Source organism: Sus scrofa, chromosome 9 (assembly GCF_054392235.1).
Source record: "Sus scrofa isolate SSC_HxYL_T2T_F1_AM1 chromosome 9, Sscrofa_HxYL_maternal_Yorkshire_Landrace_v2.0, whole genome shotgun sequence".
NCBI lineage: Eukaryota > Metazoa > Chordata > Mammalia > Artiodactyla > Suidae > Sus > Sus scrofa.
Genome location: NC_139391.1, coordinates 39,612,767 through 39,626,540, shown reverse-complemented (window position 1 = coordinate 39,626,540; position 13,774 = coordinate 39,612,767). Strand labels below are relative to the sequence as shown.

Here is a 13,774-nt window from a genome sequence, read left to right as displayed (position 1 = left end):
ATAAAAAAAAAAATAAAAGGATGTTGAAGTTTGTAATGCTAGTATTTTAGCCAAAGTCCACGTGATCACATTGTCTGTTACTGTTTGAGAGTCATAGATAGTTTTACTGATACCATGTTAATTAAGATTTCATTGCTGAGTTTTATTTACTTATTTATATTTTTTGGCCACCCCATGGCATATGGAGTTCCCAGGCCAGAGATCAGATTCGAGCTGTAGCTGTGACCTAAGCCACAGCTATGGCAATGCCAGATCCTTAACCCACTGTGTTGGCCATGGATCGAACCTGTGTCCCAGTGCTACCAAGATGCCACCGATCCCCTTGCGCCATAGCGGGAACTCCAGCAATACTAAGTTTTATAGCCACGTCCTTTCCTTTCTTTAGTGGTAGGTGCACTAGTCAGTTCTAAATTTGATATGCCCTCACCATGTTGGTTGCCCTTATTATAGTATATTTTAACTGACTGTTAAAATCTAGTTGAGAAGATAGCTGATATCTTTTAGGGCAGGGACTATGTTTAGTGTTTTATTTCCTGTGCCTACAGTAGTGTCTGGCATTAATTAGGCATTTGATTTGTTGATTGTTGAGTAAATGAATACCCGAATATTTTTTGAGAATGCTCATAATATGTCAGTTTACAGCCAACATTTCTGCAGTTTGTTTCCCCCTTTCACCCCTCTTTCCATTCCTTTTATATCATAGCATATGGGATTTTTTCTTTACTTGGGACCACTGAATTTGGATTGTTATTTTGGGATACTTGTTTATGAAATTCGTCTTGTGACATCATAATTGGAAGTGTCCCATTCTTTAAAATGACAAAGATAGCAGTATACAGGTTTCCCCCACTGTCTGAAAGGAGAGCATGCCTAAGAAAGCTTTTGTGACCCCAAATGGTGTAAAGCAAAGAAGCGGTTACCTCAGGACACATCTTGCTAACAGATACATGAAATAAATCAAGATAAAGTGCAGATGCTCATAGTTCCAAGCAGCTGTGGCCTGATGCTGAGTGTAGTTCTTGGGGAAGGAGCTTGATGTTGCCCTTCTTGCTGCTGGGATGCATGTTGCCTCTCAGCTCACTCACTGCAAAACAAATGCTGAACGCTGTTTCCCCCTTTTTTCATAAAAAAAAAAAAATTCTCTTCAGCTTTCTCTTGTTTAGCAAAGACACGTACTGTTTTACAGTTCTTTCATGAAAGTGAAGGGACGTAAAGTGAACTTTTGAAAAGCAGGGGATACCTGTATAGCTAATGGGGTCAGGCACAATATCTTGTCACTTTTTTTTCCTTTGTCACTTCCAAGTACTGAGGGTCATCTTTTGTTCTTCGTTGATGACTGTCCTGAATCACCTCTCCAGTGTGGAAGACAGCAGTTGGTCACTGGTTTGCTGAAGATAGTATCACAGCTTTCTTCCATAGGGTGTCAATTCCTGTGGTTCCGGGTCTGTGTAACTCAGCTCTGGGAGCTTGTCCACAGCCTGTGCTGGTGTGGCCTCCATTGATGGGGACAGCAGAGGTGGGGAAGACTAGGATGGTTCCACCTGCTGGGATCACTTCCCTTGTACCCTTGTGCCTGCATTATTCCTTCTCTGCTTTCTCCCGTGGATCCCAGAGTACTTTCTTTAATTGGGGATAAGCCTTTTTTTGATGTCAGATTCTTTATCCTTAAGGATTTATTGTGATATTGACTACAAAGGGGACAATTTGAGAATCAGTAATATGTTGACTGGTATTTTCCTGGTCATTCATTTTTACAAATGTTTGGGGGATTGTTCAGCAGACTGTTCATGCTGCATTCCTCTGCTCATCTGCAGTGTTGAATGTAGCTCCAGGTCACTCTAATGAGCTCACTTAACAGTGCCTGGGCTATCTCACTCATGCTTTTCTTTATGATTTCTATTCAGTAAGATAGATACACAATTTGTAGATCAAATCCCACAGCATTCCTTTTCTGGCTGGTCCATGAATTTAGCTTATTTGGAAATAAGTATTTAAGCTTTCAGGTCACTTTGGTGTAATGTAAATTGACCATCTTGATTTCTAAACTTTGGAGCCATGTTTTAATGGAGTCTTTTCTATCTGTAGGGTGTGGAGTTCTTTGATGAAAAGCTGAATTCTTTATGTATGGCCTGGCTTGTGGACCATGGTAAGTAAATAAGTTAATGGAAGGCCTATGTTTTTGTTTTTATTTTATTATTTTTAAAATTTTTTGGCTGTACTTGCGGCATATGGAAGTTCCTGGGCCAGGGATTGAATCTGAGCTGCAGCTGTGGCCACACCAGATCCTTCAACCCACTGCTTGGGGCTGGGGATTGAACCCATACCTCCTCAGTGACCCGAGCCACAGTAGTTGGATTCTTACCCACTGTTCCACAGCAGAAACTCCAGGCCTATGTTTTTGCATATATCCCATTTGATTCATATATTTCCTCTTTAGAAAGGAATCCTAGTATGACCATATTTTGCTTTACTGGGGTAGGGAATGAAGACAGACTTTGACCAAAGTCCAGTTAGCCTGCTCTGAGCACAGGTTTGATATTTCTATTTTCTACCAAATGTTTTCTTTTTCTTTTTTTTTTTTGGCCATGTCTGTGGCATGTGGAAGTTCCTGGACCAGGGATCAAACCTGTGCCACAGCAGCAACCTGATCTGCTGCAGTGACAATGCTGGATCTTTAACCCGCTGTGCCACAAGAGAAGTCCTACCAAATGTTTTCTATCTTAAATTTTATTTTCTTCATTAAATAATCTCCACTTTTCTCATTCATTCTCCTACATTATTTTCACATTGTCTCTTTAGAAGTATACTCATTCCTTTCTTAACCCAAGGTCCGTGTGTTGTCTGTGTGTCTTTAACCAATGGGTTGGGCAGGGGTTGGCATCAGATAAAAGGCTTCAGGGGGAGAAATGGCTGCTTGGCTGCTGTGAGGTGACATAGAGAAGGAGGTATCCAGTGGCACAGTATAGGTGTCTAGGAGTGAAAGTTGTCAGCTGTGACCTAGGAGAGAGAGGGCCTGGGTTTCTCGTTTTGTTGAAAGGCATATGCTTACTTCCTGCACCCTGGTCGCTGCTGCTGTGATGCTGAGAGAGAGTGAGCTGAGAACCAGGGCAGGAGCAGGTAGGACAGCATTTAGAAAATAGGCTTTTTAATATATTGTCTTTTCTTTCATTTATAGCATAGTTTATTTCAATAGTCACAGAATCTTCTCCTCTCAGTGCCACATATTATATTACAAATAAAAGCCAGAACTGCTGCTTATCAGAATATATACGGGAATTGATGTTTTATATAAAACCACCTTATATGTTAACTTGTTAGCAGTTGACTCTTGGACAAGGTCTCAGGTCTGCCAGGCAGCAGTAGGTGGGGGGCTCCCTCTATACTGAAAAGTTGCAGTGCCAGCCCTACATCCAGACCTGGCAGCTTCAGGTGTGGTCTGAGATCTGACCACCCTGAGGACTTGCATTGTCCTGTGAGCTTGGTTCCTTCCATACTGTGGTGGATATGACAGGTATCCTGCTTCAACTCCACAGCATCTTATGTATACTTTATGTATCTCACTGGGTGCTTATGGGTGGCTATTTGGGAAGCATGGGGATGTTGTGTCTGCTTGTACATATAGGTGGTTTTGATAAGGGCATAGTTGGATGGGAGATTGTTTGGTTAAGTGTGAAGAGGAGGGGTGAGAGAAAAATGTGCAGATCTCATAAAGGCATATATATGCAGAGAATTTCATTGTTTTCAAACTAGAGTGTAAAGACTTTATTTCTGTTTTTCTTATCCTCTAAAGTTAACTTTTTATGGCTTAATTTTTTTTCTTTTTAAATGAAACTTAGGTTTAGCAAATCATAGGAAAGAAGTTCTCTTTTTAGAAATAATGTGTTTATATTATTTCTGATAAACATATAATATTAGTGAGTTCCAGCAGATCATTCCATACCTTCTTTGAAAGCTAGTATTCTAGATTTATTTTGATGAACTTTTAAAGTCCTAATGTTCTGTGAAGAATTGAATTCCTGACACATTCTCTGTGTAGGATTGCTCTGTCAATGCAATTTGATTAATACTTCCTCTTTTCTCTGATTTTTTTTTCTTCCAATTTGGGAGCAACAGAGACCCAGACCCTGTGTCTTTTTCTGCAGCAGCATAATAAAATGGGCATTGCAGGCATTCTTTGATCCAGTTAAATGTCTGCTCAAGAATTGTTTTGTACTTATATGGACTTCTTTTTTCCATTTTAGATAACTGCTATGTAGTGTTCAATGATCATTTAAATTTCTGGAAACTTTTTTTCCCTGGTTATTAAACTACTAAAAGAATATTGTAAAAATCCAGGGAAATACAAGGAAGAAAGTATTATTACCTCTACTTCCATGGTTGAGTGGATAGTATTGATCAGAGTGAGGAATTTAGAAGGGAGTTTTATTTTTTCCAGGAGGAAAGAAAAAGTACTAAAGTTAGTGAGCTTATAGAGGGTATTAGAAATTCAGAGGAACCTTGTCAATCAGCCAGACCTTGAGGGGAGAGGGAAGAAGAGGGAGGGAGAGAGAGAGACAAAACAAGGGGAGAGGAGAGGCAGAACCGTGGAATGGTTTGCATTCTTTTCACAGGAAAATTGAGAGGAGCCAAGAACATAGTAGGCGTCTGGCCAAGTAGAGTTGAGTGCAGTTAAGGTCTGGGTCAAGGCCGAGCGCTCCATCTCCTGTTACTCTGGCAGTGAGATCCTTCCTATGGTGATGGCATTAGGATGAGAAAAAACTCAAGCAAATCAAAAAACACTGATGCATTAGCTAGTCCACCTTGTGGGGAGGAGGTGAGGGGTATGTGCCCAAGACAAAGACTGTGCATGTGAAGGGAGGAGCTTGTGTTGGGGGTAACACTTGAGCTTGGTCCTTAGAGAGTGCTTCTCCTTGGTCCTGGCAGGTTGCTTCTCCCACAGACTGATCAGGCTGTGTGTTGCCTCTGTTGTCTTGCTTGTTTTCATCAGTGGCATTGGCTAAAAGGATCTGTGGACTGGGAAGAGCTGGATATTTCTGGTCTGGAAGCCTTGTATCCAGGATCAGAGCTGTGGCTTCGATAGCTGTCAGGCCACAGCTGTCACCCAGGAGGGTTGGGCCTACCTGGAGAGAGAAGTAGAATAAGGAATCAGTACCCACCACTCTAGATTTCTTACCTAAGCTCAAATTTGCATCATCTTGGACACCTCAGATGAAGCATTGCCATACCTGTCTTTGTTAAGAGCTGTATATAGCAACTAGGTGTTGAGGAGATCATAGTCCAGGCCTTTATTATCTAGATTGATGATGTCTTTGATAAATGATCCTGCAGGGAATTATTAGATTAGAGCAGACATATACACTCACAGAAGACATTTGACCTGTTGTCTCAACAGAAACATTTTTAAGGGAAAAAGAGGCAGGTCAGTTTTAAGCTTGTATTTGCTGTTGGATGGATGGATGACGGTGGCCTCTAAATGACCCCCTGTCTTTCTCTCAGCTGTTCTTCCCGCTGCTGGAATAATCTTGCTGAAATAACGCACTGGTCATAGGGTCACAACTTTGCTTTAAGAACCCATCGTTGGTTTTCTTACAAAGTCTAAATTTAGCTTTATGATGCCTGGTGCTGTGGGTCCACCCAACTGTTCAGCCTTACAGCTTCACAAATTTTAGTTCTTCCTGTGGGCCCTGGGTAAATTTTTTTGCCCTTTCCAGGAATTTCTCCCCTCTTCTCTCTACTTACACAAATCCTCCCTCATCTTTTTAAGGCCCAGTGCAAGGCCTTTCTTCCCTGCAGCCTTTCCAGAGCTCCCTGTTCCCTGTCCTCTAACTCCTACAGCCCTCACATTTTTCCACTTAGTTTTATGCTTCATTATAATCAGTCTTATGCCGCTTGACTTCTTGGAGTGCATTAGCTTTCATTTCTCTGCTAGAGTGTGTGATCTGTGAGGGCAGATGCCTTATGCATTCTTTCTGCAACACATAGCACATCGTTGGCACTCATGTTTGTTGTTAATGATACCTGTAACGAGCTCCTTATCTCCCTTTTTCTTGGACATACTATATACATTTTGAAACTGTAATAAGACCAAACCAGTATATTAGGAGTCGTAGCTGAGCATGTTTGCCATCGTAGTCTGACTAATTCTGGAGTGTTTATGGAGTTTTATTTTTGGTCTGCCTTTGATGATGATGGAAGTAAAAGTAAGCTAGGTTATGCTTATGATATAAGCAACACGACAACATGTCCTTCCCTCTTCTGCAGTGTATGCCATCCGTGAAGCTGCCACCAACAACCTCATGAAACTAGTTCAGAAGTTTGGTACAGAGTGGGCCCAAAACACCATCGTTCCCAAGGTGTTAGTAATGGCCAATGATCCTAATTACTTACATAGAATGACCACTTTATTCTGCATTAATGTAAGTATTACATAGCTATTATTGCGAAGCTCAGGTGTTAAAGCCGTTATTCAGGACATTATTTCTGAATCCTGAATATGTTGTCTTCTCTTCGGAATATGTTTCTTATACTGATTAATTTGGACAGTTAGGAGATGAGAGGAAGATGTCTGATTTTCAGTTTGAGTTAAAATCTATAGTCAGGTCAGCTGTGAATTCTGGTCTAATTCTGGGATTCTTTGCTACCTGTCTCCTTCATTCAGATGCTCAAAGTCGAAACATTTTCCTGTTGCCCGGTTGCTTTCTTTTGGACATTAACTTACCTCTAGATTTTGGGGTATTGAAAAAAAAAAAAGTGTTTTTATGTGCTGTCTTGTTTCTTTTTCTAGGTGCTGTCTGAAGCCTGTGGCCAGGAAATAACCACTAAGCAGATGCTGCCTATTGTATTGAAAATGGCCGGAGACCAAGTAGCAAATGTCCGATTCAACGTGGCCAAATCTCTACAGAAAATTGGACCAATTCTAGATACCGAGTAAGATTAAAAAGTAGATTTCAATTGTTATACCATATAGGCAGTAATAGCTAAAATTTGGTGAATTTTTTTTTTTTTTTTTTTTGTCTTTTTAAGGCCGCACCCACGGCATATGGAAGTTCCCAGGCTAGGGGTCGAATCAGCTGTAGCCGCCGGCCTATGCCACAGCCGCAGCGACGCCAGATCCGAGCCTTGTCTTCGACCTATACCACAGGTCACGGTTCCTAGTCGGATTCATTTCCGCTATGCTACGATGGGAACTCCAAATTTGGTGATTTTTTTAGAAGTTCCCCTGTGGTGCAGCAGGTTAAAGATCTGGTGTTGCTGCAGCTGTGGTACAGGTCACAACTGCAGCACAGGTTCAGTCCCTGGCCCAGAAACTTCTGCATGCCACAGATATGCGCCCCCCCCCAAAAAAAAATTCAGTGATTTTTCAGTTCACCTCAGATGTGGGTTTATTTGAAGTAAATAACAACTTAACAACCAGTTTTGAGGGTATCTATGCTGACTTTTATATTTAAGCTCTGTATATACGTAGATCATCGTCCCAAGCCAATTCTGCTGAGAATTTAAGAGATTATTTAGTACTTGTCAAATTTATATCATAGGTGTTTTAAAATTTCATTTATTTTTATTACTCAAATGAATTTATCACATCTGTAGTTGTATAATGATCCTAACAATCCAATTTCACAGGGTTTCTATCCCACAGCCCAAGCACATCCCTCCACCCCCCTTAAAATTTCTTTTAAACTTTAAAAAATACTGTAGTCTATGTATACCATAAAGCATGTCTCTGGCCCAGGATACTGCCTTTCACAGATGATACCGTTGGATTTTAGTGCTTTGCAGGAGGAAGTTAAGCCGGTACTACAGAAGCTAGGCCAAGATGAAGACATGGATGTCAAGTACTTTGCACAGGAAGCTATAAGTGGTATGTCTCTCTGTTTGCCGCCTTCCAGCTTTTGCTTTGGCTAACAGGGTGCGAGTGACGTTAAGTGGGCCAGGTGTTGAGGGGAGGTGGGCTCCTGGGATACTCGTCTTCTCTTCAGGTAGCCCTCTTGGCTCATCACCAAGCAGGCCGTTTTCTCAGTTCCCTATGTCTGGGGCGGATAGGGGTATGATTCTTACTGGTAAGAAGAGTTTTTTGGTTGGTTTTTCATCAGTTTTTATAGAGTTTAATTTTTGATTAGTCTGGCCGAGTAAAGAAACTGACCATAGTGAGAAGCTCAGTCTTACGCTTTTGGCTCATTGTTGTTGTGCTTAATATTCGCTTAGATAGTTCATGAACTTTCTGTACCACTAACTTGATTTTGTTTGGAATTTTCCAGTGCTTGCGTTGGCATAATGAGGAACAGGCGGGAAAAGACTTTACTAAATTCTTATCACAGATTTCTAGTCAATGTGTTCTTAAACTGGGTGGAGAAAAAAATGGAAAACCTTCAAGACCTCGTCTGAGCAAATGGCAACAACTTACAAGATCAAATTTCAGTGACTTGATTCTTTCTAAAGATGAAATGGGATTGTTTTTTACTTGTCTTCCTTGTTGGGATAATTATATTTAAACCATTCTTATTGTTTGTGACAAATGCCTAACACTTGGTACAGTCATTTCTCACCTGTCTCCTAATGATTTATCTAGCACCATCTGGGCTCCTGCAGCCTCATTGTTTAATCAGGCCCCGGCCACTTAATATTCCTGACCAAGTCTGGATAGATTTGGACCCAGATGTGGATCGGAGTGATTCTCTTGATGTTTACATGTATCTCTGTGTCTCCATCATTCCAAAGTGAAATGTACATGGTTTAGAATAACTGATTTTGTAAACACTCTACTTGGGAGACACATCGAGCGTTAACTGTAGTGGAAGCTCTTTGTTCCAGGATAGTGATGGTCTGCATCGGTTTCTCACATGAAAGGAAATGTGGAAGCTCAGGGTTCATGTGTTGGTTGTTTTGGTTTTTCTTTGCTCAATTTGGATTGTAATCATGTCATTCAGAAACTTGAAGTGCAGATGCATCGTGCTGCTAACACGTGATGTTGAGACCTCACTCAATTCCAGCAGCTCCTCACCATGACTGCATTCTGAAATACTTCTCTCTCTCCCCCCGGAGATACTTACAATGTAGTGCCTCCTGCTAAGCAGTGGTTCTCCTGTTTGATGGTAAGATTCCAGTTCTGTCTCTACTGAGTGAAGAAACCACGGGTCTAATACAGTGAGCGTTTCCTGCTCTTTACCGGGTTCTGCCTGCGGCCCTGTGGACATTTGTTCCTTGCTACGTTGCACTTCAGTACCTTTCCAGACTGAAGTTTCATTACTAATGTTTTGGTATGACTGATGCTGGAATCTTATCATTTGAATTTTTTTTTTTTAAACTTTTACAGTAAAACCTCGTTAATTCCTCCTGGAATTGAAGATAATGAATTAAGCTGAAGGGTTTGCTGAAGCAAATTAATAGTATGTAAGGAGGCCTGTTGTGTCTGAACTACTTAAATAATTTTAACACTTTTTAAAAGCACCCTTTTAAAGGTTCCCCGGTGGTCACCACTGCAGCCCAGGTTCAATCCCTGGTCTGGGAACTGGTATCCCACATCAGGCCACCACATGCTGCAGCCAAAAAAAAAAAATAAAATCACCCTTTTACCAGCTGATGTGCCAGTTACTAATCACCCATTTCAGTTATATTAATCTACCCTCCATGAGGATATTTATGAGGCCACGCCTTTTTTTAGATGCCTTCCGTTTACTCTTTATCCCTGACATATGTATCTGTGTATTTCATGGAGAATTTAAGTGTTTTTTCTTTTAAATTTATGAACAATTTGCAGCTAATCAACCTGACCTTGTCCCTAATGAATTTTTAATTGATGAGGTTTTATTGTAGCTTATTTTTCTCTCAGTGCATCTTGCTGCGTCAGTTAGCTTGTTTCCATTTTGGTTTTCTAATAGTTTTTTTCATTCACAGTCTCTTAAAGCCAGTGAGCCCCATTCTGTTTTGCGAAGGTCCAAAGAATCCTAGAAAACCTTTGATATTAAACCATTTCATAAAACCAAATTTGACCAAATACTTTAAAGTTTGTCTTATCTTAGAAAAACAGAACATTTTAAGTCTCTGCCTGCATTTAAAACTGCCATACTACCTTATAGTAAGTTTCTATTTTATTACTTTTGGGCTAAGGATTAAATAATTTCCCAGGAAAAATATTTTACGTTCTTGTTTTAGTATCTTAAACTACTATGCTGTAAACAATGTTAGTTTCACAGTCTTTTTGGTTTTTTATTACCTGCAGGTTTATGTTCTTCATTGACTTTCATATTCGAGAGAGTGTTGTCTTGATTGAAACAGATTTGCACAACCATCGCATTTCCATTCATCTGGTTGGAAATGACACTGGTTTGGGGATAGACCTTTAAATGCCCTTGTGGCCCCCCTGGGGAGCGCTGTGCCTGGACCTCCTCCCTAAGACTGTGCTGAGGGGGAGACGGAGCTCAGGCTTCCTCAGTGCATTAGGGAGCCCATCGGGGCCCTGTCTCTTTGGGTGACCCTGTAGGGACGTCATTGTTTTTTTCTGACTCAAACAATAGGGAATCCCTTCTGTTACGCCTCAAGGGATTGTTCTTTGCCTCACAACGTGGTCATTTTCTCCATGGATTAGTTTCCCTGTCTTGATTTCACTGGAATGTAAGCTCCAGATGCTCTGGAAGGGCAGGGATTTTTGTCAGTTTTGTCTTCTACTGTATCACCAGCGCCTGGGTCAGAGTCTGCTGTACGTAGGTGCTCAATAAAAGTGTGTTCAATGAATTTCTAAAATCTGTCCTCTGGTGTGTTGTGTGCGTGGAATAAGTCCCCCAAGGTACCAGACTGCCGCTCATTCTCCTGGTGACACAGCGGAAGGACTTCACTGCTCTAAGAAACAAGATTCCTGTGGCCCTTCTCCAGTCCCCGTCTTAGGCAAGAGCTCCGCTCGGATTGTCCGTTGCCGGAGCTTCTCATCCTAGGCGGTTGACATCAGTTGTTTGGTTGACAGGAAACATGAAGCAGAGACAGACGTCCAGCCTCACGCCCATAAACGTCTCGCCAGCAGCGGAAATCTCACCTTCGTGTTTCTGCAGTGCGCCGGGGGGCAGGGTGTGTGGTTTATCCCCCGTAGGTTAAGAAACTAGATCTTGTTTCTCTGTGCTGCCATGAAGATAGGAAACCTGAAGATGTATTCTGTTCCCTAAGAATAAACAGGTTCATGTGAGGTTTCTAATGAGGCTTTGTTGAAATAGTAGCCTTGAGCTCACAGAAATACCGCAGCATGGCCCCTGGGATCCAAGGCCCTGGGGGTCTTTACTGGTGGCTTGTCCTGACTTGACAGTGACAGCAGCCTGACCTTTGAGCTGTCTTACCTGGGCACCCAGGATATCTGCATGGGCTTCCAAGGAGATGAGACGTGTCATTCCTGACCCAGCGGCCAGGCTATGGCAACGCGACTTGTAATTTTATTCATCAAATCAGGAATCTGGTGCTTTCTTGTGGAAATCGCCTTGGTTCCCCCCAGCCCCACCGGGGGATGGCAGGACAGACAGGGTAGCAAACTAGTTGGGTGCTTGTCCTATCCTCTTGCCCATCCCTTAAATTCCTCTGACACTTTTTCCTCGCAGTGCTCTTGTCTTAAGAGCCTCCTGTTTCTGCGCTGCCTGGAAGCGGGCGCTCTCACCTTGTTCTCCTTGGTGTAACAATGAGGCGATTGTGGTCTGACGTTATGTAACCGTTTCCCTCTGATTCTCTCCTATTCCTGTTTCCATCCAGTTCTTTGCTCCTCTTTCCTGTTCACGCACATGTCTCCAGTCTTTTTTTTTTTGTACCTAGAATAGTCTCACTATTCCCTGTTTGCCTCCACGGGCCTGCTGTTTCCAGGAAATTACATAATGTTCAGTTGAGATGGAAATCTTCTGGAGGATGAAGAGAGTTTAATTACTCATTGGGTAGAAAAGCCAAGTCATTTCTTTATTCAGAGTTGTCCTCTTACACTGATACCATCACTTCTCAAAGGAGCCAGGTCTCTTCCGTCTGGCAGGGGCTCCTTAGGCTGTCAGTGACCCAGATGGGGGAGCACCCGGCTGGCACCACAGGCCCAAGGGGGTGGCCTCGCCGTGGCTCTGGAGGAAGAGGCACCTTCGGTCAGGTCCTGGGGTGAACCGCTCTCTGCACAGAGGCCCACGTGCTCCTCCACTGCGGTGCTGGGACATGCAGCGGGGCTAAGGGGGACGTGGCCTGGTCAGGGACAGTTACAGTGCCGCTGTCTGTATCTCCAGTGGTGGCCCAAAGGCTGAGAAAGCTAGATTTTCCCGTGAAGGACAGCGAAGCGCCCAGCGCCCCTGGGGCTGACAAGAACCACTTCCCGAGACCCAGAGGGCCTGGAGAGGACGCCGGTGAGGTAAGTGCGCACACGGTGGCCGCGCTCCTTCCCTGGGGAGGGCCGAGGGCGGGCGGCGTGGCCTGCGGCTGCGGTACTCCGGCCTCTCTTGCCTCTCCCTCAGGGTGGTCAAGCGTTCGGGGCCAAGAGTAGATTTTTCAAGCCCATGGGTCTGTTTCTTGTCCTTGGTTTGGGACCGCTTTCCCTGGAGGGGCCTGCTTGCCAGTGCTGTCACTCCTGTGGCCTGAGGTCTGTCCGCGCCCCCCACGTGGCTGACAGTGGCTGGTGAAGAGTCGCCTGTTGAGACGGGCTGCTCTCACTGAAGAGACACTTCTCTGCTACGATTCCTCTTGGGTGGTCACGTCCATTCAGTTTTACTGGGTAATAGTCTGAATGTTTTACAAGCCCCGCTTGATGCAGCTCTGGAGGAGGTGTGTCAGGGTTCAAGTTCAGTGAAGCTGGTGCCGGTCGTTGTCCTGGGGCTGTTTGTTAGGAGGGTGATTTACGACTTACATGTATGTTCAGAAAAGCGGTGCAGAGGCTCCCAGCTGTCTGGTGCTGATGTCAGGCTGCATTTAGTTCATTGGGGAGATAATGGCATTCTTGCACCCACTCCATTGGGTTTGTTTGGTGAAGATTCTAACATCAAAAAATTTGTCTTAATCTCTGTGGCTTTTCCTTCATTTTTTGTGAACTGGGGACCTGAGAACCTTTTCCTGTTGTCCAGGCCCCGAACCGCAGTCTTTCATCCTAGAATGTTCCTTCCTTTCATCCTTTCTGCCGTGTTGAACCCTGTTCTCCCAGGGCCGGCGGCTCCCGGCTGTTCCTGCAGTGGCTGCCCTGCGGAGGAAGCGCTGGGGTGACAGTGCTGCTCCCAGCCTCAGCTCCCCTGAGCCCTTGGCGTCCTTACCTCCGTGTCACAGAACTTGGCCTCAGGGGAGGCATTGTGGCGGAATGAATTAGAGCAATAGCTGCACATTTTTCAGGCCTAAGCCACAGATGTCCTTGGGAAGAAAGGAGTTATGTTTTCCTACAAATTCAGGGTCAACTGGCCCTGTCATTCAATGCACAGTTTGCTTCTAACTTGCACATGGAAGAGTTAAGGCGACCCCTCCAGGGCCGACTTGCTTAAGTCTGGGGGGCCCCTGATGGCCACTACTTGGGGAAGGAGTCTTAGGTGCCCTTCCTTGAGCCTAGAGCCTTGGTACCTGTGCAGGCGCCTTGTCAGGCACTTGGCAAAACCTCACTTAATCCTTGCCACAGCCCAGTGTGGTGGGTGCTGGCCCCTCTGTTTCTCAGGTGTTCCAGGACCTCACCACAGCTCTGTTCTGTCTCCCCGGGGGTCTTTTCCTGCAGTGGAGGCCTGGCAGTGCTAGCTGCTGAGGCTGCAGATCACATAACTCAGAAAAATCCCCTGCCCCGTGACTCAGGGAGCCTGCGTTT

At 43.9% G+C, this 13,774-nt stretch overlaps 2 protein-coding genes across 7 annotated transcripts in view; one reads left to right on the top strand and one right to left on the bottom strand.

Annotated features, from left to right (window-relative positions):
* PPP2R1B (protein phosphatase 2 scaffold subunit Abeta) overlaps positions 1-13,774 on the top strand; it is a 37,471-nt gene that overhangs the window by 15,989 nt on the left and 7,708 nt on the right. For 4 of the 5 annotated variants that reach the window (XM_005667316.4, XM_084974638.1, XM_013979368.3 and 1 more), the window contains exons 11-15: positions 2,086-2,146; positions 6,262-6,416; positions 6,785-6,927; positions 7,770-7,861; positions 12,231-12,352. In XM_005667316.4, the coding sequence (XP_005667373.2) occupies positions 2,086-2,146; positions 6,262-6,416; positions 6,785-6,927; positions 7,770-7,861; positions 12,231-12,352 (573 nt within the window). 5 annotated transcript variants of the gene reach the window in all.
* SIK2 (salt inducible kinase 2) overlaps positions 3,159-13,774 on the bottom strand; it is a 131,075-nt gene continuing 120,459 nt past the window's right edge. For both annotated transcript variants that reach the window (XM_084976010.1, XM_084976015.1), the window contains one exon: positions 3,159-5,120. In XM_084976010.1, coding sequence (XP_084832136.1) covers positions 5,117-5,120 — 4 coding nt within the window. In that variant the 3' untranslated portion in view covers positions 3,159-5,116. The remainder of the gene's footprint in view (positions 5,121-13,774) is intronic.